The sequence below is a fragment of the Hypanus sabinus genome, chromosome 2 (genome assembly GCF_030144855.1).
Source record: "Hypanus sabinus isolate sHypSab1 chromosome 2, sHypSab1.hap1, whole genome shotgun sequence".
Classification (NCBI taxonomy): Eukaryota; Metazoa; Chordata; class Chondrichthyes; order Myliobatiformes; family Dasyatidae; genus Hypanus; species Hypanus sabinus.
In genome coordinates this window covers 148500274-148524457 of record NC_082707.1, presented here as the reverse complement: position 1 = coordinate 148524457, position 24184 = coordinate 148500274, and the positions used below count along the sequence as shown (strand labels likewise).

The window sequence follows — 24184 nt, the reverse complement described above, 5'->3', positions numbered from 1 at the left end:
ATCCCAAGTATGCCTGCTTAGCCCACTGCTCCATTCTCTCTACACCCACGACTGTGTGGTTAGGCACAGCTCAAATGCCATCTATAAATTTTCTGCTGACACAACCATTGTTGGTAGAATTTCAGATAGTGATGGGGATGCATATAGGAGTGAGATAAATCAGCTGGTTGAGTGGTATCTCAGCAACAACCTTGCACTCAATGTCAGTAAGATCAAGGAAGTGATTGTGGACTTCAGGAAGGGTAAGTCAAGAAAACACTGACCAGTCCTCATCAAGAGATCAAAAGTGGAAAAGATGATCAGTTTCACATTCCTGAGTGTTAACATCTCTGAGGATCTATCCTGGGCCCAACATATTAATACACGAAGAAGGAATGACAGCAGCTATATTTCATTAGGAGTTTGAAGAGAATTGGTAAGAAGAATTTGTAAGCGTCACCAAAGAGGCTTACAAATTTGTACAATGTACTGTGGAGGGCATTCTAACTGGCTACATCATTGTCTGCTCTGGAGGGGCAAAAGCACAGGAAAGGATAAAGCTGCAGAGAGATGTAAACTCAGCCAGCTCCATCATGGGCACTACACTCCCAAGTATCTAGGACACCTTTACAAGGTGATGCCTCAAAAAGGCAGCATCCATCACTAAGGACCTCATCACCCACGACCTGCCCTCTTCTCACTGCTACAGTCTTCAGGAGACTGAAGACACACACTCAACATTTCAGGAACAGCTTCACTTCCACCATCAGATTTCTGAATGGATAATGAACACTTACTCAGTATTTTTTCTCTCTCTTTCTGCACTAATGTATATTTAGTATATACTTCTTATTGTTTATAGCTTTCATTGCTTTGTATCGCTACAAAACAACAAATTTCATGACATATGTCAGTGATATTAAGCCTGATTCTGAATCTGATAACTTACTCAACACTAAAGTCAAGGCCTATCACTGCCATTAACCCATTTGTAAATTCAACCGATGATGCTCAGAGAAAACAGAATCTACCAAAGCCGGCAGGCTCAAAACTTTGTTTTGGGGGAAAGAGGAAGAGAAGTCAATGCAGGTTGCGGGTGGGAGGATAGCAGTACGGTGTTGATGTATGGAGTACTGTACACAGCATTGAGAGATCAGAAATTCTGCACAGGTTACTGTAGTTTAAGTTGGAAACCAATGGTGGTGATAGTAGTCAAATGGCAGACAAAACTGTGTTGAAACATGGACTTTGTGGGGATTAAAAATCTGTACAATTTTAATAAATAAACTTAACTTCATAAGAGATCATAACATGATAGACTTCACCTTGGAACTCGAGAGGGAGAAGACATAGTTGGATGTATCATAAGACAGAAAATCTAAGGCGCATCACAGGCCCTTCGGCCCACAATGTTGTACCAACCATGTAATTTACTCTAGAAGCTTCCCGACTACATAGCCCTCTATTTGAGAAAATAACAAGCATAATAGACAAAAGAGAATCGGTGGTGAGGTTCAAAAATCTGAGTTGCAAATGGACCTGGGAGTCCTATGCAATACTAGGGAGACCTCACTTGGAGTATTGTGAGTAGTTCACACTCCTAATTTAAGAAAGGATGTGCCGACATTGCAGAGGAGGCTCATGAGAATGATTCCATAAATGATAGAATTATCATATGAGGAGCGATTGATGGCTCTGGGCTTGTATTCGCAGGAATTTAGAAGAATGAGAGGGAAATCTCATTGAAACCTATCAAATGATGAAAGGCCCAGATAGAATGGATATGGAGAGGACATTTCCTATGGTAGTGAACTCTAGGCACACTCTCAGAATAGAAGGATTCCACTTGGAGTGGAGATAAGGAATAATTTCTTTAGCCAGAGGGTGGTGAATCTGTAGACTTTATTGTTACAGATGGCTGTGGAGGCCAGGTCATTGGGTATATTTAAGGTGGAAGTTGATAGGTTTTGATTAGTCAGCACATGAAAGGTTGCATGGAGAAGGCATTAGAATGGGGTTGAGAGGGAAGTGAATCAACCATGATGAAATGGTGGAGAGGACTTAATGAGCAAAATGGCCTAATTCTATTCTTCTCATGGGCTTATAGTAGGATCACTTTCACTACTATGTCCATTTCCAGACCATTTTTCGCTGAGGGCCAAGAATCTATGGAAACAAACTCTTGAGTATTAAGGTACAGGTAGAAGGCTACATGATAAGCAAAGAGGAAAAAGTTTATCATGATTATATGGAAAAAAACAGGGTTGAGGTTATATTCAAATCAGCTAATATTTTATTTAAAGTTAGAAGTTCAAGGGACCAAGAAGCCTATTCTTGGTGTTAAGTTTGTATATTCATATGTATTTATGTAGGTTGATTACTTCTTTGGTAAAAACTTCTCTTATCCATGCAGACTTAGCATTGATTTATTCCTCCTAAATTTCCACATGCCCTTACTTTTCTCATGATAAATGATAAATGCACTGATAAATGCATCCCACAGAAAATAATCCATTTAATGTATATTTGAAAGGCACATAGAGTCACAGGGTCATACAAAATTTTGAAAGGCTCATCAGGCTACTGAGCCTGTGGCAAGCATGAAACACCTATCTACATTAACCCTGCTTTAATTCTCCCACATTTTCATCAACTCCTTCCAGATTATACCATTGAATTGCAAAATAAGGCCTATTTGCAGTGTCAATTAACCCCTCAACTCATGCAAAGTCCACAACCACAGCACTTCATGTCAGAATTGAACATGACAAAAGGGCTAACACGAGGAAATCTGCAGATGCTGGGAATTCAAGCAACACACAAAAAATGCTGGTGGAACACAGCAGGTCAGGCAGGGCTTTTGTTGTGGAAAAGAAGAAAAAGTAGTTTCAAAATTGGTCTCGGCAGGATACAGGAGTGATTTTGTTTTGGGTTTTAGTTGGTTAATCAGGAAAAAAAAATCAATCCTTACAAACATACTTTAAGAGTTAGAAGAGTTATAAATGCTCATCGGGCTTCAAAACTGTGCAAAGTATTCCAAGTAGGCTTTACCAATACATGCTGTACAACTGTAACAAAAACTCACCATTCTTAAACTCCATTCCTTTGGCAATGAAGACCACGATGCAGCTTGCCTTTTAAATGGATCTATCTGCTAATTTTTTGTGATGTACTCGAACACTTAGATCCCTCTGAACTTCATTCATTTGCAGTTGCTCTCCATTTATATAATAATTTGCCTTTTGATTTCTTTTACCAAAGTGCATAACCTGACACTTCCTCACTTTAAACTGAACAAATTTATCATGCTGGATACTAAGCCGGAAAGAATCCAATTGGTTTATGTCACTCCCCCACCAGATCAAACTCCACCTCCTCCCCAACACCAACGTAGTTAGAAAACTGAATCCAATTAATTTAATGACTTGTGTGAATGTGCACCTGACCCTGGAGCATGTGAACAGATTCAGAGTTGCGGCTATGGAGAAAAAGTGCTGTAGAAGTTCGTTCATTCAATTTTGCTGTAATACTACAGACTGTTCCTTGATTCAATAAAAATCATAAAGCAAATACAAATATATTTTTTCATGCAAATTATACTAATGCTTACCTTGTAAATACAACTGAGAATAGATTTGTCTGAATTGTTCTTATCTTGTCCTGCAGCTTGGACAACTTGCAGCAATGTTTTTAAAGGCAGCACCATACACCAGTCCAAAAGGCACAGCAATAAAGACACTACCAGCTGTTAAGTGCAGGTGATAAAAGAGAAAATTAATAAAAGCTATGTCTTGCAAACATGCTAAACTCCTACCCAACTTACTCATAATTACACAACACGTACTTACCCTTTTATCTTGTTCATGTGGAGATACTTCAGTGCTCGGCAATAGGTAGGTAATTGTTGCCATCAAAATCTATTCAAAAATGAGAGAAGTTTATGCTAAAAGAAAAGTTTTCCTAGTTATCTAGAAAGAAGACAAGATTTCCAGAAACGAAAAAAGGTTGGAATGCAATTATATTTCACAAGACTAACACAAGTCCTCTCCTGGGAAAATGGAGAAAGATTGGAAAACACCCAAAATGCTGGAGGAGCTCAGCAGGCCAGGCAGCATCTATAGAAAAGAGTAAACAGTCAACGATTCAGGCCAAGATTCTTCATCAGGACTGGAAAGAAAGTTGAGGAGTCACAGCAAGAAGGTGGGGGGGGGGGGGGGAGATTAAACCATGATGTGTGCGTGCCAGCCTACTGTAAAGGAGCTGGATCCAGCCCATTGCAATCATTGTTGCTACATTTACTTGGACTTGATAAGGAAGTTAATCAAGCTGAGCATGTGAAGCTTGGATAGCATATCATTGAGGCCCTGCACTTGGTAGACTCTGGATGGCATTTGACAGGAATCCTACATGTAACCTTATTTAATGATTTTACAGGCTCAAAGGGATAAATGCTCTATGTCTATTCTAACACTACCATTGTTCCTTTCGGACTCAGGCTGAAATACAGAGGATGGGGAGGAGGTCTAGCTCCTGTACAAATAGCATGCAGGCCCACCGGTTTGTGAGCATGCCCTGGTGCTCATGAACCAGACCTCCAGCTATGGGTAAATAGCCCCACTGCCTTGTGGGCAACCTCAGGAGAGACAAGGACAACCTGAGTAAATCCAGAGTGGAGCACCTAAGGCATCTGGACGTCACTGAACATCTCTCCGGCAGCTCCTGCAGCCAAGCTGGTGCCAAACATATTGCTCCATAAGCTTTCCTTTGGACTGCACTGGTGAGGCCAAAAGGGGGATCTTGACGAATGGGCATCTCAGGATCTCCATACCTTACGCCCAGGCTTGTAATAATAAGTAAATGAGCATGATAAAGTATCATCGCATGGCTGAAACTAATCATGGTTTCAAAACAAAACATTAAAATAAATTGGAATGTTTGAGACATTAAAGAAGTTAAGATTTTAGAAATAAGGAACTCACAAAAATAGCCACTTAAGGAATTGAACTATTACCCAAGGGCACAATACTACTCAATATATAAACATTTTCGGGCAATTCAAGAAATACTGTTTGCCGCATCCAAGGATTATGCTTTTTCCTACTCCTGTCTCTTTCCATTATCCATTACGAGCATGTCTTTTGAAGTCTAAGCCTTAAAATGTGGAATTACATCTTGAACAATCATATAAACTCTTTCTATTATATCTTACCATCAGACTAAAACTTCATACTTTTGGTAACGGTGTAATTGTTTTTTGCTTCAGTTATTAATTTTTGGCAGTTTAATCACTGAAGCACTTTCTATTATTTGCCTGTTACGAACACCATAAACATAAATATTATCCCCAAGCAAATAAGAATATCCATATAATGAAATGTATATTACGTAAGTTTATTGGCTACAGTCTTCAACTGAATATTTTACAAGGTAACACTTTTCCAATGAATGGAAGAAGTAAATTTTTACCTCAAGTATCTTTTTTGGAGAATCTGGTGGATAATTCTGGAGCTTGTCCACATAATTGATCAATAGATGTAAAATATCACAAGCCACTTGTGCGACAGTTTTGTTTGGGAACTGTAAATACATGATAGCAAGTTTATGGTCCTGAAAATCTAGTTTTTAAAGACGAGTCATAATAAAATTATGGAAACATGTTTTACCTTTAAGGTCACACAAATTACATTAAGAGCATCTTTGATTTGAGGATGATGAGTGCCATGTACTAACTCTTCACACAGCCAAATGCCAAGGCTGCAAAGTGCAACACATCTGCAAAAAAAAAAAATTGTAATGCCTATTATAATCTTATACTCGGTCTTAAATGGTGCATGAGTAATTTTCATGTGAGGTTAACAGGTGAAGATGTTTCCTTTAGAAATTACCTTAATCTGTACTGTGTGTTTACATAATTTCAAATATAACATGCTACTAATCTCTAAAATGTATCAACACAATTGGGCCAGATTATGCTCTATTGCCTGATATGATAGCATTGGTTATGGCAAATGAGCCAGAAGGGCAAAGTCAAGTAAGTAAATATTTTAAAACTAAGGTATTAAAAATCTCCAAAAGTAACAGCTGAAGAAATGAGATGCCTTATATAAACATGAATTTTGCTTGCTAGAGAGATGAACTGATGACAAATAATTATTAGATCGTCAAAAAGGTACTTCTATTTTTTGTGGCAATTTTTGAACCTACTACATTATTAACAACTTTGCACCAGTCAGTAATTTCAAAAGGCAAGACTGGCAGTGAAGTATTTTATTTTCATGAAGAGATGACAAACAGACCCCGAATGACAATCTTTGCCATGTTACATTTAACCATGCATTTTCTCTTAACCTCAGAATGAGAATCAGAATCAGGATTATTATTAAAGGCATGTGCCATGCAATTTGTTACCTTTGCAGCAGTAGTTCAATGCAATACATAATATAGAAGAAAAAAAATAAATCAATTACAGTATATGTATATTGAATAGATTAAAAATTATGCTAAAGCAGAAATAATATATTAAGTGAGGTAGTGATCATGGGTTCAATGTCCATTTAGGAATCGGATGGCAGAGGGGAAGAAGTTGTTCCTGAATCATTGAGTGTGTGCCTTCCCCTCCTACTTGATGGTAACAATGAGAAAAGGGCATGCCCTGGGTGCTGGAGGTCCTTAATAATGGATGCTGACTTTCTGAAACACCGCTTCTTGAAGACATCCCGGGTATTTTGAAAGCTAGCACCCAAGATGAAGCCAACTAAATTCATGACCCTCTGCAGCTTCTTTTGGTCCTGTGCAGTAGCAACCCCCACCCACACCATACCAGACAGTGATGCAGCCTGTCAGAATGCTCTCCACAGTTCATCTATAGAGGTTTATGTTGACATACCATATATATCTTCAAAATCCTAATGATGTATAGTGGCTGTCTTGCCTTCTTTATAACTGCATCGATATATGTTGGGACCAGGTTAGATCCTCAGAGATCTTGACACCCAGCAACTTGAAATGGCTCACTCTCTCCACTTCTGATCCCTCTATGAAGATTGGTGTGTGTTTCTTCGTCTTACCTTTCCTGAAGTCCCACAATCAGCTCTTTTCTCTTACTGACGTTGAGAGCAAGGTTGTTGATACATCACCACTCCACTAGTTGGTATATCTCGTTCCAGTATGCCCTCTTGTCTCCAACTGAGATTTTACCAATAATGGTTGTATCATCAGCAAACTTATAGATGCTATTTGAGCTATGCCTAGCCACACAGTCACGGGTATACAGAGAGTAGAGCAGTGGACTAAGCACTCACCCCTGAGGTGCACCTGTGTTGATCATCAGCGAGTAAGGATCCAATTGCAGAGGCTCAGGTTCTGCAACTTGTTAATCAGGATTGTGGGAATGATGGTATTAAATGCTGAGCTAAAGTCAATGAATAGCATCCTGACGTAGATGTTCATATTGTGCAGGTGGTCTAAGGCTGTGTGAAGAGCCATTGAGATGGCATCTGCCGTAGATCTATTGTGGCAGTAGGCAAATTGCAGCGGGTCCAGGTCCTTGCTGAGGCAGGAGTTCAGTCTAGTCAAGACCAACCTCTCAAAGCATTTCATCACCGAGTGACAGTCATTAAGGCAGCTCACATTCTTCTTCTTAGGCACTGGTATAATTGTTGCCTTTTTGAAGCAAGTGGGAACTTCTGCCCATAGCAGTGAGAGGTTGAAAATGTCCTTGAATACTCCCGCCAGTTGGTTGGCACAAGTTTTCAGAGCCTTACCAGGTACTCCATTGGGGCCTTCCGCCTTGTGAGGGTTCACCCTCTTTAAAGACAGCCTAACATCAGCCTCTGAGACAGAGATCACAGGGTCATCAGGTGCAGCAGGGATCTTCACAGCTGTATTGTGTTATCCCTTTCAAAACAGGCACAAAAGGCGTTGCTTCATTACCAGATGAACTCATCGCTGCCATTCATGCTATTGGGTTTCGCTTTGTAGGAAGTAATATCTTGCAACCCTGCCAGAGTTGTACATCCGACGTCACCTCCAACCTCGTCCAAAATTGCTTCATTGCCCTTAAAATAGCCCTCCGCAAGTCATACCTGGGTTGCCAGACTTGAATGCCACAGATCTAGCCTTAGCAGCCAATATACCTCTTGGATTATCCATGGCTTTTGGTTTGGGAATGTATAGCAAATCTTAAAGGCACACACTCATCCTCACAGGTTTTAATGAAATCGGTTAGAACTGCATATTCATTCAGATTCAAAGATGAATCCCTGAATACCGTCCAGATCACCAATTCAAAGCAGTTCTGTAAGCACTCCTGTGCTTTCCTTGTCCATATCTTTTTCTCATTACTGGTGTTGCAGTCTTTAGTCTCTGCCTATACTCAGGTAGTAGAAGTACAGCCAAATGATCAGACTTTACAAAGTGAGGGTGTAGAAAAGCACGGTAGGCATTCTTGATAGTGGTGTAACAATAGTTCAATGTGTTTTTTCTTCTGGTATTGCAAGTGATCTGTTGATGGTAACTGTTTAGTGAATTTTTCAGACTGGTCTGTTTAAAATCCTCCAGAACGGTGGTGAAGGCTTTAGGGTGCGCTGTTGCGTGCATGTTGATCCCATTGCTTGGATCATTTAAAGCCTGACTGACATTGGTCTGAGGTGGAATGTATACCACTATCAAAATGATCATGGAAATCTCCCGTGGTAGGTAAAATGGACAGCACATAAATGCGAGATATTCTAGGTCTGGTGAGCAGAATTCGGACACCACTGATATATTTGTGTACCAAGAGGAGTTGATCATGAGACATACTCCTCCACCTTCATTTTTGAGAGAATCTATAAATCTATAGACCTGACAAGGCTCTGTTAAATAAACAGCCATTCTAATCCAGCATACAGTCAGTGGCTACATTATTAGGTACACCTGTACACCCACTCATTTAATACAAATATCTAATCAACCAATCACATGCAACACAATGCATAGAAGCATGCAGACATGGTCAAGTGTTGTTTAGAACAAACATCAGAATAGGGAAGAAGTGTGATCTAAGTGACATTGACCGTGAACCGTTGGTGCCTGGAAGGGTGGCTTGAGCATCTCAGAAACGGTCGATCCCCTGTGATTTTAGAGTTTACAGAGAATGGAGTGAAAAACAAACAACAACAAAAATCCAGTGAATGGTGCAGTGGGCAAAAATGCTTTGTTACTAAGAGAGGTCAGAGGAAATTGGCCAGACTGGTTTAACCTGACAATGGCAGTAACTAGATCTCTGAACGCACAACATGTCAAACGTTGAAGTGGATGGGCTACAGCAGTAGTAGCCCACGAACATACACTCAGTGGCCAGTTTAAAAGGTATCTACTGTTGTCACTTCTCATATAGTTACTTGATAATATATGGAAATATATTATTGTTCCCTCATTATCAATGGCTTTTTTTAAAAAACTGGAACATCATTTATAGCACAGTTGAAGAGGTGCAAAAAGGGAGGAAAAAAAACAAAGAAAGGAAAGTGAAGTAGTGTACAGGACTTCATTGCCCATTCAGAGATCTGATGGCAGTGGGGGAGAAGATGTTCCTAAAACGCTGAGCTTCTCTCTTCAGGCTCATGTACCTCTTCCCTGATGACAGCGACAGAAAAGGGCATGTCCTGGGTGATAGGGTCCTTAATGATGGATACTGCCTTTTTGAGGCATCCCCTTTTGAGGATGTCCTTCACTCTCTGCTTTTGAAGAGCAGTTAGGGATGTGTAGTAAATACTGACTTTGTCAGAAAGTAATTTTTTAAAAAGTTAATTTAGAATAAAAATTTTATTACTGAACTGGACGTACAGATTCATTTTCATTTCCTTGGAGTTTTCAGCTTCATTCCACCTAAAATGGCTCACAAAGCATGATATATTTATATACAATACTGTATCTCTATATTAAATAAAAGTAGCATCACTCAAAAATAACAGAGCCATAAACAAGTTATTGTACAAGCTCAAAAACAAATTTTCCAAACGAACCTGCAGCCAATTGAATTGACAGTGATTTTGTATTGCCCACTGTATTCTCTGGAGCATTTGGACTGAATAGGATGAACTTTATCCAAAAGCTAATGTAATTTACCGGGAGGTGTTACATGGTAATCATAAAAAGTCTGAGATAGCTTTTTATGCCCTATCCCTTGATCACCATAAAAAATAGGCATCACAGTGATGGAAAACTTGTATTATCAATTGCCATCATTTGGAAATACATACCTAGCTGGCCCTGAAGGTTCTTCCCTTGCTGACTTTAAAATGCTCTTAATTACAAGCTCCTTTGAAGACAAATACAAAGGGCATCATAAGGTTTTCAAAATGTTAGCAAATGAGTAAAAATTGGTCAAAAATAACTGGATTTAATGAAAAACATACGTTGAACAGAAAAGTTTTACATCAGAATCCTTATTTAAACAGTTTTCAAATATTAAGTATTAAATATTAATGCTTTACATCAATTCAAAACAAATTAATAATGCCTTTTAAAAAGCAAGGTAGGAACATAAGAACTTGGGATATGCTGATTTGAAACAGTTAATCTCATTTGAGACATTAAAGAAAAAGAAGTCACAGCTATCAAGTCATCAACTTTAATTAACAATTAATAAAACTTTCATTAAAATATTCACCAAAAGACAAAATAATTGGATTCTTTCCTCAGACAGAATTAAGTACAAATTAGCTAGTTCTTTCACCACACAATATGCCAAAAATGTACTGAAAAGAAAATCTCATTAGAATTATAATGACAGTCCCTAGTGTACTGTGAGAAAGAGGTTCACAAATAAGGCCAAGTATGTAACTACTTTCAACATTCACTGTAAATTTCTAAAAAGAACCATTATTGGAGGTAAATATGCTTTTAAAAAGCTGACCTGATTTGAATATTTGTTTCATAACAATCTTATTTTTGATGTTAAACACCACACTGGGGTTTGACAAAGCTTTTTAATGCAGGCAAAATAAATGTCATTTTTCCATCAGTGGCAATTTTCAGCTGGTATTACAGGTCAATGGGTGTACTCCTAAAACATTTATGAGATGCAACTACATTGAAGTCTATTGTTGAACAGGGTAGTGTGTCACTTCCTCATTCATATTCCCCATTTATCTTATCAGAAAATATTGTGACATCTGATTCCAAAGAATTTCTGAAGTAAATATATTAAAGGATTGAAAACATAAAGACTTAGAAATTAGAATTACACTTGTTCATCCTTCACAACTTTTCAGTTCAGATGAGAGCTTCAAAACAAAACAGCAGACAAAACTTCAGTTTAAATCTAAATATAAATATTAGATATCTCAAATTCAGAAAAGCAAAACATTGTATACAGTCATTTCAGGTAAGAAGTTCTTAAAAAAGACTAAATTTATTAGCTATAATTAGCTCAAGGAAAATTAAAAGTTGTAATAATATCGTCATGTGGAGCTGGTTTTGGACATTAAATTGTATTATTCAATCGCCTGGGAACCTAATTTTGTAACTTCCAATTTTACAGCACATATTAACACTCTACAGATAAATCACCAAGCAACATTTCACCAAATCTAATAAGAATAATCACTTCCCCTTGACATTCAGTAGTTTAACCTATGAAACAGGATCCTGAAGGATCAGGTAACCTCAAAGAGAATCAGGCAGATGCGGACTTGGAAAGTTGTTATCTGAATATTTTAGAAATATGTGAATGCTTGTAATCTCACTGCAACCTGCCCTATGAAATTCAGGCCCAAGAAGTTGGCTATGTTATATGGGGAATTTAAAACATGCCCAGAATGAAACCTGATAAATAATGGAACGGAGAAAAAATATTACACTATTTCATTAAGTGTTTGGCAGTAAAAGAGATTTCAGGATGAAATGAAAAATGGTTAAAATATCTATTAACACTTTAACCAGAAATCTTACCTTAACATCATTACATTTTGTGGATAAAATATCAGTAAGAGAAGGTTGTAATGTAGGGAGGTCATCATATAAATTTGGGAAACAGACTAAAGAACCCAGAAGAATCTGAGCTTCAACTCTTGGTGCCTGCAATGAAACAAGGATACATGTCAAAGTTACAACAAGTGTTATTCCACCTTCATTTTCACGGACAAAAGGACAAACAACATGATCAATTTTGATTTAAAATGGAGTCAGCTGGAGACGCTCATGGAGTGAGTACTGTTTTGGATTCACTCCATAACCTTTACGTTTTTTTTAACCTTTGATCACCCTTATTCAGCTTATTTTTACCTATACCGAAAGTTTCTTTGTTAATTTTTTTTTAATTTACTGCCAAGAGTTTGTTGTGAACTTTTGAAGATATGCAAACAGAAATGTCTCTCAGGTCTAAGGGACGGGACCCCGGACGCAATCAGGACGGTAACGGAAAGAAGCAGGCTCCGCCACAACAAACTCAATTAACTTTTGAAGTGTTTATGGAGGTTTTGGATAAAAAATTTGCTGAACTACAACAATTTTTTAAAGAAAATATAAAGGCTTTTCAAGAGTACATGGTTAAAACAGATTTAGAAATTAAGCAGCAACAAGCTCTTATTGCGTCTTTGCAAGAAGATGCTCGGAAGCGAGATTTGACTATTGAAAAACTGCAACAGGATTTCATTTTGACCATTAAGCTGATGGAAGCCCTTAAAGCTAAGAGTGACGATTTTGAGAATCGGTCCAGAAGACAGAACTTACGTATACTTGGTCTTCCAGACGGCATTGAAAAAGATGACCCTTTGAAATATTTTGCTCAACTTTTAAAAGAAGCGTTTCCGACGATTTTCCCAAATAACCCCCCTTTATTGGATCGGGCACATAGAATTCGGCGGCGATCACCGAGTGTTACAAACAAACCTTCGGTGGTAATTGTCCGGTTCCATTATGTACATGACAAAGAACAACTTATATGAGCACCTCGTCGGGCAGGAATGATTAAATTCAAAGAATTTTGGTTTCCGCCTGGTCGAAGACTTTAGCCCTGACCTTTTAAAAAGAAGGCTTCTTTTTAAACCGTTGATGGCTGAATGTTATGAAAAAAATCTGAAACCTGCGCTCCTATACCCTGCGAAGCTCCGAATTTCTCCGTCGAATGCTCCACGACAGGTTTTCCTTTCAACTTCAGAAGTGAGAAAATATCTGCAGGAGAACTTCCCTACTGCTACAGACACCGGTCTCTAATAAATGAACGATTCTGATCGTGTAAGATGGTTCTCGATCTCTTAAACCAGAATTAAAATCTGGTTATTGGTGTAGGTTCATCCTATACTTTATACTTAAGTTAAAGTGTGTTTTCCATATTAATTGTTCTGCCTTATACACTTTAACCATTATACTACATACTTGTCCATTAACTTTGTTCCTTCGAAGGTATATTTTTAATTCTTTGAAGGTGAATTTTTCTTTGATTAAGATGGTGGTTTTTTGAAAAAGATTTTTGGTTTTGCTTAAGATGGCGTTATTTTTTTTCTTTCTTTCGTCTTTTTCCTACAATGCATCGCTTATCATAGCTTAAATATTTTTTGTTTTGTCTGGGCTAGAGCCCGATTTATAAGTTTTTTTTTTAGTGATTATATATATATTTTTACGACTAACTATACTTAGAAATATGGTTTCTATTACAGCGGTTTTAATTTTTAAAGTTGGGGTGATTCTTTTATATATATCCTTTATATATGGAGTGTTCTTCAGCTGACATGGGGGTAGGATTAGTCTTACTTTTTCCCTTTTTAAGTCATATTTTGGCTTTTTCTCTTTCTCTTGGGGGTGGGGGGATGGTCTGTTTTCTAATTCTATTTTTATTTTACACCAGTTTGTGTTAGTTTTTTTATTTGGGCTGTTTTTGAACTTCAAATATGTCCGTGTTGTCGTCACTTCCGGGTCTTCTCATTACTTCTGTTCCTCTTCCGGGTGCATGAGTTTATAAGTTGGTTAACCCTTTCTATACCAAAGGGTTGATTTTAGAATTATGGCTCAGACCATTAATTTTGTGTCTTGGAATACTAATGGTTTAAATCATCCAATTAAACGAAAGATTTTCAAAGTATTCCAAAGACTTAATGCTCATATCATTTTTGTACAAGAAACTCATGTGGGGAAGGAGGACAAATTTCGTTTTTTTTAGATTTTGGCGGGGTCAACAGTATCACGCAAATTCGAATGCTAAAGTAAAAGGAGTTTCAATTTTTATTGACTCCTCTATTCCATTTGTTCAACATGATATTTTTTCGGATCCGAATGGTAGATTTTTGTTAATTATGGTTTACTTTGTATAAAAAGGTTGCTTTGGTTAATGTTTATGCTCCAAATGTGGATTGTCCTGACTTTTTTATGTCCTTATTTACCTCTTTACCCAATCTAAACGAATATAAGTTAATAATGGGTGGTGACTTCAATTGTTGTTTAAATCCTCTGATGGATAAATCTTTATCTATTCAGACTTTACCTAATAAGTCGGCCACTTGTATTAACTCTTTTTTGACTGACAATGGAGTTTTTGAGATTTGGAGATTCTGGCATCCTAAAGACAAAGAGTTTTCTTTTTTCTCACATGTTTATCACTCTTATTCGAGAATTGATTATTTTTTTGTAGACTCTTGTTTTATTCCATTGGTAATCAGTTGTAACTATGATATTATAGCTATCTCTGATCATGCTCCATTATTACTTTCTATGAAATTTACGGATACAGCTTCTAATGCCAGACAATGGCGATTTGACTCTACCTTGTTGCAAGACTCTGACTTTATAAAATTTATGGAGGAGCAGATCGACTTCTTCTTTTCAACTAATTCTACAGATGATATCTCCTGCGGAACACTTTGGGACACTTTTAAAGCGTATATACGTAGACAGGTTATTTCTTATTCTGTTGGTTTGAGGAAACGTACTAAGATGGAAACTCTTTTATTGGTTGATAAAATTAAAGAGATTGTTAAGAAATATTCGATTGCTCCTAGTAAGGAGCTTTACAAACAAAGGGTTGAACTTCAAATGGAACATAGTTTATTACTTACATCCTCGATTGAAAACCAATTAATGAAAACTAAATCAGATTTTTATATACATAGTGATAAATCTGGTAAACTGTTAGCTAGTCAATTGAAGAATGCTTTGGTTAAACGTCAAATCACTAAGATTGGTCAGCAGAATGGGAATTTGACAGTTAATCATGATGAGATAAATAAGGCATTTCAAGACTTCTATACCTCCCTGTATCAATCTGAATTTCCTCAAGATCATAATACCATGTCTGATTTTCTTGGGAAATTAAATTTTCCAAGATTATCATCTGATGATCTTTTGATATTGGATACTCCTATTACGGATGTAGAAATTAAAGGGGCTATTTCCTCAATGAATTCTGGGAAAGCACCGGGTCCAGATGGTTATACAGTTGAATTTAAAAAATTTTTTCCCGCTACTCTTTCCCCTTGGTTAGGTAAGGTTTTTGAGGAAGCCATTAGATTGGGGAATTTGCCACAATCTTTCTATAGAGCTTCCATTTCTCTAATATTGAAGAAAGATAAAGACCCTACTAACTGTGCTTCCTATAGACCTATATCTTTATTGAATGTAGACTCCAAGATTTTTTCCAAGTTACTGGCATCTAGATTGGAGAAGGTATTACCCAAAATTATTTCAGATGAACAAACCGGTTTTATTAAAAATCGTTATTCTTTTTTTAACATTAGGAGATTGTTGAATATTGTTTATACTCCCTCACATGACACTTCAGAATGCGTGATTTCATTAGATGCGGAGAAAGCATTTGATAGAGTTGAATGGCCTTACTTATTTAATGAGTTGGAGAAGTTTAATTTTAGTCCGATATTTATATCATGGATTAAATTGATTTATCATACTCCAGTAGCCTCAGTGTTTACCAATAATCAAATATCTCCCTTTTTTCGCCTATTTCGGGGCACTAGACAAGGATGTCCTCTTAGTCCATTACTATTTAACATTGCCTTAGAACCTTTGGCAATTGCCATCAGACAATCACAGGATATTTTGGGTATTAATCGTGGGACAGATATTCATAAGTTATCTTTGTATGCAGATGATTTATTACTATTCATTTCTAATCCGGAGAAATCCATCCCAGCAGTTTTATCATTATTGGCTCAATGTAGTGAGTTTTCTGGGTATAAGTTAAATCTTAATAAAAGTGAATTGTTTCCTTTGAATAAACGGGTCCCAATTTATGGAAATTTACCTTTTAAATTAGTTAATGATTCTTTTACTTATTTAGGGATCAAAATCACAAAAAACCATAAAGATTTATTTAGATTTAATTTTTTACCCTTAATTGATCAGATTAAAGGTTTGTTTACTAAGTGGTCACCTTTATCTTTATCCCTAATAGGTAGGATTAATGCTATTAAGATGGTTATCTTACCTAAGTTTTTATATATTTTTCAAGCGATACCAATTTTTATCCCGAAATCTTTTTTTACTAATGTTGACTCTAAAATTTCTTCATATATATGGCAGAATAAAAATCCCAGGTTAGGTAAAATATATTTACAGAAGACAAAAAAGGAAGGCGGGTTAGCATTACCTAATTTCAGATTTTAGTATTGGGCAGTTAATATTAGATATTTGTTATGTTGGTTGAAAGATGGGGGTGGATCTTTCGGCCCTTGTTGGGTGAGTTTAGAAACTAAATCTGTATCAGCTTATGCTCTGGGTTCTATTTTAGGGACTTCTCTCCCTTTTGCTCTTTCTAAATTGCCGAAACAAATTGACAACCTGATAGTTAAACATACTTTGCGTATATGGTTTCAATTTCGGAGATTTTTTGGGTTGACTCAATTCGTTTTAAATAGTCCTATTGTATCTAATTATTTTTTCCACCCTTCCATTATAGATCAAGCCTATTCGGCTTGGAAAACTAAGGGATTACTAAGATTTTCTGATTTATTTTTAGACAATTGTTTCATGTCTTTTGAGCAATTATCCAACAAATATAACTTGCCTAGATTTCATTTTTTTTTTTTTTTTTTTTTTGGTATTTACAGATTAGACATTTTTTAAGTTCTCTACTCCCAACGTTTTCAAATTTTGTGCCTTCAGATATTTTGGAGAGTTTATTTGAATTAGACCCTTTTCAAAAAGGGCTTATTTCAAAACTTTATAATATAATTATGAAGATACGTTCAGAGCCTCTTTATAAGACTAAAGAGGATTGGGAAAGAGAGCTTAGTCTTAGTATTTCTAGTGTGAATTGGGATAGAATTCTTCAATTAGTTAATACATCATCATTATGTGCCAAACATTCATTAATACAATTTAAGGTCGTACATAGGGCCCATATGTCCAAGGATAAATTAGCTCATTTTTACTCTCATATTAGTCCTATTTGTGATAGATGTCATTCTGAAATTGCGTCTTTAACTCATATGTTTTGGTCTTGTTCATTTTTGGAGAAATATTGGAAAGATATTTTTGATATTATTTCTGCGGTTTTGAATATCGATTTACAACCTAATCCTATTACTGCAATTTTTGGTTTACCAATCTTAGACTCACTGCATTTATCTTCTTCTGCCCGTCAAATGATTGCATTTCGAACTCTGATGGCTAGAAAATCTATATTGTTGAATTGGAAAGAAATTAATCCTCCCACTGTATTTAATTGGTTTTCTCAAACTATGTTATGTTTAAATTTAGAAAAAATTAGAAGTGGTACTTTTGAGACTTCTATTAAATTTGAAAAGTTATGGAGACCATTTATTCAACATTTTCATTCGATGTAATATGACCCTGTGCCAAGTTCATTTGATTTCCCAGCTTTTAGCTTATGTATGTTGAGAGGACCGGAAGTGACGGCATTGATGAATACTTATTTTTGTGAGATATTATAAACAGCCCCCTTTTTTTTCTCTCTCTTTTTTTGTTTCTTTTTTCTTCTATATTAGTTATTAGATTAGTACATTAGCTAGTTTTGCATTATATATATATATATATATTTTTTTTTTTAAAAAATTCTGTTTTCTTTATATCATATATTATGAAATATTTAGATTTACCATGTTCATACATATATTTTATGGCTTATGTCTTTGTAAACTCATTTATATTGTAACTATTATGTATGTTTTTTTTTATATGTAATGGGATTAGTATGTTGGTAATTTCTTTATCAATATATCATTTGTATTCTGTCCATAATACTAATAATAATAAAAAGATTTAGAAAGAAAGAATTTTGATTTAAAATGTAACAGCAGTCCAAATGTAAAACTGATGCAAATTCTTTAAGTGAATGGATTATCAGGAAATGTTTATATGTTTTGTTGCAGCACTTTGGATTGGATAATTGACCAATTAAACTTAAAGTTGAAGATTGCTGGAGCATTCCTTCTGTAATTTCATAGTTGCAGCGAGGTTTGTTGCATTCTTCATACAGTTAGTACATAATTGAAATAATACTTAAACAGCAAAGCAATTGCTCAGCACTCCCTCCATCGCTCATCTCAAATTACAGCCATAACACTTGTTGATATATCTCCACCAATTTACATGAACAGCTAATAAATATTGGCTATTTATTTAATCACAGGAGTGGTTCGCAGGTAAGTTTAAGACTTCATTAAACTCATTTTTATATATTATACACACAGGAATTAAAATACCCGATGACAACTGCTCCATGTGTATCAACAACGACTAGCTTGATATTCCTTTCAAAACGTAAGCACAACAATGGCAAATGTAGTACAATCAACAATAATTTGCTGAGATAAACCAACTTGAAACAGATATGAAAACAGACATATTCTGCAACTGTACAGCTCAATATATCACACAATTTACTTCCAATGAATCTTCAGGAATCAACTAAAAAAAGCTATAAAATGGGCAAAATATCATTTGGTTTGTTACTTTCGTACTTGGAGAATGCAAAAGACAATTTAAGTGACGTTCAGTGACCAAGATACAAGAGACTGTAGATGCTGGAATCTGGAGTAACATCCAAAATGCTGGAGGAACTCATCAGATCAGGCAGCATTCACAGTGAGAAAAGTACACTGACTAGCCCCTGCACATGTGACATACCACTGGCTCTCTCTCTCTCTCCCTAATAAAGGAAAAAAAGAGTTGTCCAAGTACTCTGCTAATGCCCAAAGAAAAAGTAATTTTTGATTTATCACTGAAGTTGACCTTGACTGTCTCAGAAAAAAATAGTCAAGGTCAACTTCAGCAGTAAATCAAGAATTACTTTTTCTTTAAGCATTAGCAGAGTACTGGGACACCTCTTTTTCCCTTTATTGGGGGAGAGAGCCTGTGGCACATTGGGTGATTTTGTTGTACTGAAGATCATGGCTCTAAATGGGGGGCCTTGCTATTGCATTCTTGGTAGGTGGAGAGTACTGATGTTGTGTTGCAGAATGGACAGGGGTGGGGGAGGGTCATTGCTTTGCTGCAGCTTGTGCATGGGAGAGGTAGTGGGGGGTGTTTGAGGTTCTAACATTTTTAGTGTCAATCATTCTTTGGGGAACTCTTCTGTTTTCATGGATGTCTGCGAAGAAAAAGAATTTCAGGATTTATATTGTATACATTTCTCTGATATTAAATGGAACTATTGAACATCCTGTTTCAAAAAGGAATTTCATTACTAGTATGCTTCAAATATTTGACTTAGACCTGATCAATAAACGTGACAAAACCACTCCGTATCAGCTCACTTAATCACACCAAAATCTTTTGCAAATGTTTACATTTTAAAATTTACCTTATAAATACAACTGATCTTATTAGTGATTTTATGAATGTAACATTTTTTTTCTTGTAAAAAAATATCACACTGCAACTTCTGTTTACATTTCAATTTAACAGTAAGAATCAAACAATGATTACAAAAGCAGATCATCAGCCTCGTTTTACATACACTAAAATAGTAATAATGACCTACATTGAGTGAAGAGGAGAATGTTACTTTGCTTGCAGCAACTATAAAGTCCCAGATTAGCATGGTAGCACCAGGCAACCCAATAGAAAAGAACCTTGGAGAACAATGTTTGATGATGGTATTCACTATATCCTGGGGAAAAAAAATTAAAAAGCATTAAAACAACTAAACTAGACACAGCTAATTACCCAAATTTATTTAGATAACATAGCCCAATTCAGATCACTAAATTATGTCGAGTACACTTGAGTTTTAACTTACATAAAAACTATTGAAGTTTTTTTTATTATTTTTGATAGTTTGAGTATTTCAAATTGAGATCTTGTACAATAACAAAATGGTTTTCTGGGCCATTGAGGAATTATATCAGCTGGTGGTGGAGGGGTTGGGGACGCGAAGGTGCAGCAGCAACAAAGAGAAACTGTATAGTTGGTCAAGTCTCAAGCCACACTTAACAGGATCTATCAAAGGCTAAATGTTCTAAATATTTTCAGAAATTCTTTAAAACTTAAAATACTTCTGATTTTTCACAAGTAATAATCAAAGCCTCCTCAACATCATCACAAAAAAAGAAATGCCTACTTCAGTCTCTGCCAACTATTCCCTTCAGTGAAATGACCAGGGAAGTACCTGTTGCCAGATTCAACCTGACATGATGTTTGTATAGATTGTCAACCACTTAGCAGTGACAAATTCTGAGCAAATTCCCAACCCCATGCTGGACTTCACGAGTGCAAAGTTGAAACAGATGGCAAAAAACTACGAACTACTTTGTAACAGGCAGCTTTGCAGGTATTTCCCTACAAAATCTGGGCTGTTACAATCACATGAATTATGGAAGGCTCGCAAAATATCATCAATTGTTTATAAAGGTTTCCCCCACTATCCGAAGGTAGAGCATTTCTATAAAACCATTTATAAGCTGAAATGTTGTAAAGCGAAGAAGGAATTACTATTAATTTATATGGGAAAAATTTGAATGTTCCCGGACCCAAAAGATAACCTACCAAATCATACCAAATAGCACATAAAACCTAAAATAATTCGAACATATAGTAAAAGCAGGAATGATAAAGACACAGTTTTATAAAATACTGTATGCACAGTGTAGTTTCACTTATCAAAATCGGGAAGACAGTGAGCCAAAATCGATCTGGAGAAAAAAAAAACTGGCACGTACACGCACGCACACACAACTGCCCGCACAAGGTTTCACGGTCATGGTAGTTTTTCCTCGGGGTAAACACACGTATAAAGCGGGTGACTTTTTTTCGTAAAAGCAAAAACAGGTATTAATATTGGTATTTCATAACACCGAGCTGTCGTAAAGCAAATGTTCAAAAAACGGGGCCACCTGTACATTAGTTTTTGAACAATCATTTGCAGTACTTAAGATAACATGTTTAAAATTTCCTTTAATTTCCACACCATATTTAAGACTGATAATCAAAACCTCGCACAGATGGATGTTTACTCTGGTCTAGGCCTGATTAACTTCCTTTTGAGTGCAGTAGAAATTTGTATTTCAAATAAACTGTTATTATTGCCCAGTTAGTTTAGTTTAGTTTTTTTTTATATTTTTGCCTGTATTTTTATAATTTTTTCTTTTTCTTTTGATGATTATTTTTTTCATATATTATAGACTTGATTGATAATGTACTATGTTTCTATGTTGATATTTTAATAGGATATTGTTATCCTACTATTAATTCAATTTCAAGTCTTATGCATTTATAACCTATTTATTATTATATTGTTTCTTTTATATATGAAATTCAATAAAAAGATTGAAAAAGAAAGAAAGAAATTTGTATTTCTATCTCCAATACCAACCTACATCTTTAAATTTCCAAGATTAGAATGACGTAGCAGGTTGCAGCATCAACTTGCAAACTTTAAATTTTACAGCTCTTATATTGGCAAAATAGTATCAAAGGCATGCTAAGGAGAAACGTGCTCACCTGATCAGGATTGAGGAGCCCACTGTGCATAATATTATAGAAGTGAACCAAGAAATCAGAATTGGGTGAAACATCTTGACGGCGCTTCATAATTTTGCAGATAAGCTTATAAGCATGAAGCTTTCCTTGTTTGTATTTTTCTGGTAATGTTGTTGCCTAAACAAGGATTAACTTGAGCATTAAACATCAGATTGCGGAAAACAGAATATTTTGCTCGTCTATAAATTAGATGAAGGAATTCTAATCCACCTTGAGTACAAATTGAATTTAACAGATTCTCAAGGGAAAAAGAAATAGCTCTTGGGAGGGAGAGATGTTGTACTGTGCCAGTTATCCTTAAATAACTGATTAACCCCTATGACTGATACAATTTAATCATCTTGCTTCAATATATGGCATGAAAATAGTAGCCAAATATTACAAATATGCATTAAATTATATGTAAAGCAGAAACATTTTTTAGAGATACAATTGTGAAAATGCTTCCAGCTGCAAGATCAGTTATCCTATGGCACCTACATGCTTTCATCATTGGCTTTACAGTGTTTATGCAGGCAGACAGGCACAGTTCAATGCAATACAATTATGCAGAATTTCCACAATAAACGTGGATACAAGAATTAGGCACACATGACACTCTCTAATATATTAAAGATGGAAAAGACAGCAAATATTGGGATATAAATAAACAGAGGTAATTTTAAAAGCAGCTTTCAATTACTAAATATTATAATATATAGGGAAAGTTTACTGAAGTCTTTCTCAGATGGAGGTCTAACCTAAATTTCTCCCTTCGTTCCAATATTCTCTGCCACTAACTTTAAATTCAGGACAGATCTTGGTAACCAAACCAATTCATTGTCTTATTCCAAGACAACAACCACACAAAAAATATGCTGAACTCTGATTATAACAACCAAGCATTTCACAGCTAACCATATACATGTGAAATAAAAACAAAATGTGGTGAACACTCAGCAGGTCAGATAGCATCTGTGGAAAAGAAACACGTAAACACACCCAAAAACACTGGTAATTGTTCTGAAAAAGGATCTTCAACCTTGAGTATTAACTATTTTGCTCTCGCTATACTTGCAACTTGGCTTCCCCAGTGCTTCCAATATTTATTTTTATTTCCGATTTTGTATGAAATTTAGTTACTACTGCTGTAAGCAGAGAAATCCATTTTAAAGTAATCTTAAAATACAGTCATTATCAACATTATCAACAGAGTTCCAAGTCTCTACAGTTGGGACTTTTCAAAACACTCTGACTGAGAGGAGTGAGTGATAACAACTAGTTTTGACACTGTGCAGAATTTCTTTGTTAGTGCTAGCCAACAGGAACAATTATTTAGCTGTCAAAAGTAGATGGTTCAACATCTCATATAACAGCACATAAAGGATCAGAAACTACTAATATGCTCAAGTCTACCCTTAAAAGTCTCAATTTCTGAATGCACTAATGACTAAATGCATTAATTAATGGAAATCAAGAAATGAAAGAGTTCACTCATTTTTATAAATTTATTTTACCTTAAAAAGCCATGGAGTTAAAATTCTGAGAGGTGGTATCAAAACTGAAGGAGGTGGGGATGTCTGATTGTCTATTGTAATTCCAAGGTTATCCCTCACCTTTAAATAAACAAAATTAAGTTTAAATTCTGTGATTATAATTAATATATGGCTTAGAAGACAATAATTCAATCGGAACATTTCACATTATACAAAGCGTTCCAAATAAATACTCTTTCTCTGTTTATTTTTGACAATTAAGATAGCTTTGTTAGTATGAAGAAGTACAATGCAGTAATTTAAATTATCATCATATATTCCACAAGACCATCATTTAGCACTTACAATTACGATAGATGTATGATGATAAAGATAGCACAAATCTGACAATTTAAGGTATTTAACCCAAAAAATTATCTAAAGCAAACTCAAACATTGGTGAAGACCTGAGTGCACAAATCAAAGGTTCCTGTTCTTCCTAATATTGATCCACCTGGCAAATCATCAATTCATGCTATAACACAAAATATCATATTCTGAAACAACCGAATGCTCTTTTCCCCTCACTCCAAAATTAAATTTGACCAGGATTTGCACAATAAATGGCAGGGCCCTGGAGAGTGCTGCAGCTCAGAGAGCTATGGGTACAAATACAGAGTTCTCTGAAAATAGTGACACAGGTGCACAGAGAGGTGGATGTGACTGGCAGAGTTGCCTTCGTTAGTCAGGCATTAAGTGCAAGAGTTAAGATGTCACGTTACAACTGTATAAAGCACTGATGGCACTGTACTTGT

The 24184-nt window shown here is 35.9% G+C and overlaps 1 protein-coding gene across 4 annotated transcripts in view; it reads right to left on the bottom strand.

Annotated features, from left to right (window-relative positions):
* Window positions 1–24184, bottom strand: part of ralgapa1 (Ral GTPase activating protein catalytic subunit alpha 1) — a 218052-nt gene that overhangs the window by 81750 nt on the left and 112118 nt on the right. For all 4 annotated transcript variants that reach the window (XM_059956726.1, XM_059956722.1, XM_059956707.1 and 1 more), the window contains exons 23-31: window positions 23412–23510; window positions 21877–22032; window positions 19919–20047; window positions 11917–12042; window positions 10224–10282; window positions 5643–5751; window positions 5446–5556; window positions 3828–3896; window positions 3590–3724 (exon numbers count right to left, since the gene is read on the bottom strand). In XM_059956726.1, coding sequence (XP_059812709.1) covers window positions 3590–3724; window positions 3828–3896; window positions 5446–5556; window positions 5643–5751; window positions 10224–10282; window positions 11917–12042; window positions 19919–20047; window positions 21877–22032; window positions 23412–23510 — 993 coding nt within the window. The remainder of the gene's footprint in view (window positions 1–3589; window positions 3725–3827; window positions 3897–5445; window positions 5557–5642; window positions 5752–10223; window positions 10283–11916; window positions 12043–19918; window positions 20048–21876; window positions 22033–23411; window positions 23511–24184) is intronic.